Source organism: Asparagus officinalis, chromosome 8, assembly GCF_001876935.1.
Source record: "Asparagus officinalis chromosome 8, Aspof.V1, whole genome shotgun sequence".
Taxonomy (NCBI): domain Eukaryota; kingdom Viridiplantae; phylum Streptophyta; class Magnoliopsida; order Asparagales; family Asparagaceae; genus Asparagus; species Asparagus officinalis.
Genome location: NC_033801.1, coordinates 119,479,867 through 119,482,955, shown reverse-complemented (window position 1 = coordinate 119,482,955; position 3,089 = coordinate 119,479,867). Strand labels below are relative to the sequence as shown.

Here is a 3,089-nt window from a genome sequence, read left to right as displayed (position 1 = left end):
AATTTAGCCACTTAAGATGATTTTGTTGATAGGATGCTCAAAATACCAAAGAAGGTGCATCATCTACCTTGGGGAGGCTAAATATCAGTGCTCAAGAAGGAACACAAAACTTCAAAGGAGAGTTAGACCAGTACATTATAACAATCAAGCCTGAAGACCGACCTGATGACGTTGAGTTAGATCAAAATGAAATGAAGAATGTACTTGCTGACAGTAGTGGCGTGGCTGAATTGTTAAGAGGTATTGAGAAAGAGAATCGGAAGTTTGAAACAAAGGGTGAAGTTGATATGATTTATCATAGTGGGGAGTTTTGTAAAGCCTCAGAATACGCAAAAGGAAGTGGTTTGCAAGATGATGAAAAAGTTGACAATATTCATGAAAAGCAACATAGGAAAAGGAAGCGGAATATCATGAGTGAGAGACAGGTAAATTTAATTGAAGGGGCTCTTGTGGACGAGCCTGACATGCAACGGAACTCAGCTTCATTGCAGTCATGGGCAGATACCTTGAGTGCTGAGGTATTTCTAAGGATTTATATTTTTATTCTCTGTAGACTAACCATTTTCTTTTCAATGTATGTAGTTCCTCTCAACTCTTAATCGCATCAGCTTCACTTAATTCTGAGTTCTCTTTTCTTCATTTCTGCTTTCTCCCTTTCCAGGGATCAGAGATAACACCTTCTCAGCTAAAGAACTGGTAGGTTTCTAATAACTTATTTTACAATCCTAAAGTGGTTTAGCATTGAGATTTATATCTTTTAAATTACGACGTAATGTTGCTTGTTTTGAGTGCTTCTATCACATTCATTGACTGGTTGAATGATTGAACAAATGTATTAAATAGGAGGAAATGAGCCATTTAATTGTTGTCTTAGAACTTATAATGCATATATTTTTATGAATGCGACTTTCATGACTTTTAGATTAGGGTGAATTATAAGTATCATCTGTTTGGTGGTAACCATCATGGAGTTGGTAGATGGTGAATTATAAGTATCATCCATTTGGTGGTAACCATCATGGAGTTGGTAGATGGGAACACAGACACACACACACACACACACTCCTTTAGACCCCTCATCACAAAAATAGAATAGAGGTTTGGTTGTTGCTGAAAGGATTTAAAGGCAAAACATTACATTTCAGATTCATCACTACGGATCATTTATGTCACATATCTACTCGTTCAACTTAATCTATGATATCTAAAGCACTTTAAATTTTAACTTTAGTGGATCGCATGCTACATATTCTTCTTTCTTGCACTCTTTTAACTATGTAAGTTCATTCTTCTATATTTTTCTCCTAAAATGTTACAAAATATCTCTCATCCTGTACATTTGTCTCAGGCTAAACAATCGAAAAGCTAGACTTGCCCGTGCTGCCCGAGAAGCTCGTGGCCCGTCAGAAGGTGAAAATCCGTACTCTGACAAAACCTGTGGACCGAGCACTTCCCATTTCTGTGATTCCCCCGACAGCGCCAACGAAGACCTTGACATCCCCCCCTCCAAAACAGGTATTCTCAAACCAAACCCTAATACAGATTTTAAATCACAGCACAGGGTTCATCAAAGCCTAAAACCGGGAGCGATGGTTATGGTGGTTGATGAGGAAGGGAAGGAGGTGGGGAAAGGGAAGGTGTTTCAGGTTGATGGTCGATGGCAAGGGAAGAATTTGGAGGATGTGGGGGTTTGCATTGTGGATATTACAGACCTTAAGGTTGAGAGGTCGAAGGAGGTTCAGTATCCTTCGGATGGAGGTGGGAGGACTTTTGAGGAGGCTGCGGGTAGAAATGGTGGGGTTGCTAGGGTTGCTTGGGATGTGATTAGGGTTCATCAGTTGCTGCATTGAATTTTGATGGCTTATAGAGAAATCCTACTGTTAGTTATGTTTATAAGTAACGTTGCCTGGTTCAGTGGGTCCCTTGGTTAAAAATATGTTTTCGTAATTCATGTCAACGACGTCATTTATGGGTTCACAGAACAAATATATGTCATTGGTGAATATAATCAAATCGTAAGAATTTTCTGCAACCAAGGATGTAGTGGATCCCTAGTTTTTATAGGGAAGAAATCTTTGAGTTGTTGACAGACAATTTAAGAGTCGCTGAAAGATTAATGAAAGTAATTGGCTTGAAGAATGTTCAGAAAGGGAAAGGACAAAAAAGGATTGGAAGGAGCAAAGTCTGATGAGACGAACCGTTTCTTCACAAAGCCCATGGAGATTGAGGAGGCAGTGCTTTTTGAGGTATTTGAGTTGCTATTGTTAGAGGTTGATGTAGAGAATGTACCACTATCATTTGTATATGTTCTTGATAATTTTTGATTGTTAATGGGATCCCCTACTAAAATGTGATTAGGTGTTTAATTGATGTTGGAGGAAATACTATTGGGATCTCGCAGACTACAATGCATCTCTTACCATGTATCACGATTCCCTTTTGAGATTTATGATAGAATGTCGTCGTATTAACCCCACAAAAAAAGTCATTAAAGAGTGCTGTAAGCGAGGGAGATAAGTCACGTTAGAATGTTTTATTTTATTTTAGTTAATATGGCTGTTACTTTTATTTCTGATAGGATTATAAATTTTTAATGTGCATGATTATGTGATTTTTTTATTGATTAATTGAAAATTGGCTATTTCTTGATGATTTTGCATGGAGGTGATTGATCCTGCCATGAAACAAAAATCTAATCCTCTTCCTCTTCCGTTCTATTGTGATGTGAAATATGTTCCATTTAAGGGGGTGTTTGGCAAATTGAATGTGAATTAAAAGTGTGAAAGTCATTTTTTTCGTAAGTGAGAAAATGCATCCATGTCATCATGTAAGTGAAACACAGTGTTTGTTTACACAAGTAAGTTATCGTTAGAAAGTAGAAAAGTGAAGATAGTGAAGATGATGTGGCATTTCATATATTTATTTATTTATTAAAAACCATATCATATTCTAAATGGTTTTGGTAATTGCAAAAAGTAGTCAGCATTTAAAAATACATAAGTAGCACGATTAAACACAAAAATAGGAAATTTAATTCATAGCATAACAACTTGAAAAAAAAAATCATGTAAAGACCCCTTATCAGATTT

At 36.8% G+C, this 3,089-nt stretch overlaps 1 protein-coding gene across 2 annotated transcripts in view; it reads left to right on the top strand.

Annotated features, from left to right (window-relative positions):
- The window catches only part of LOC109822938 (nodulin homeobox), a 14,400-nt gene extending 11,832 nt beyond the window's left edge, over window positions 1-2,568 (top strand). The window contains exons 15-17 of one of the 2 annotated variants that reach the window (XM_020389215.1): window positions 33-518; window positions 662-696; window positions 1,349-2,568. In XM_020389215.1, coding sequence (XP_020244804.1) covers window positions 33-518; window positions 662-696; window positions 1,349-1,850 — 1,023 coding nt within the window. In that variant the 3' untranslated portion in view covers window positions 1,851-2,568. The remainder of the gene's footprint in view (window positions 1-32; window positions 519-661; window positions 697-1,348) is intronic. The other variant, XM_020389214.1, reaches the window with a different exon arrangement.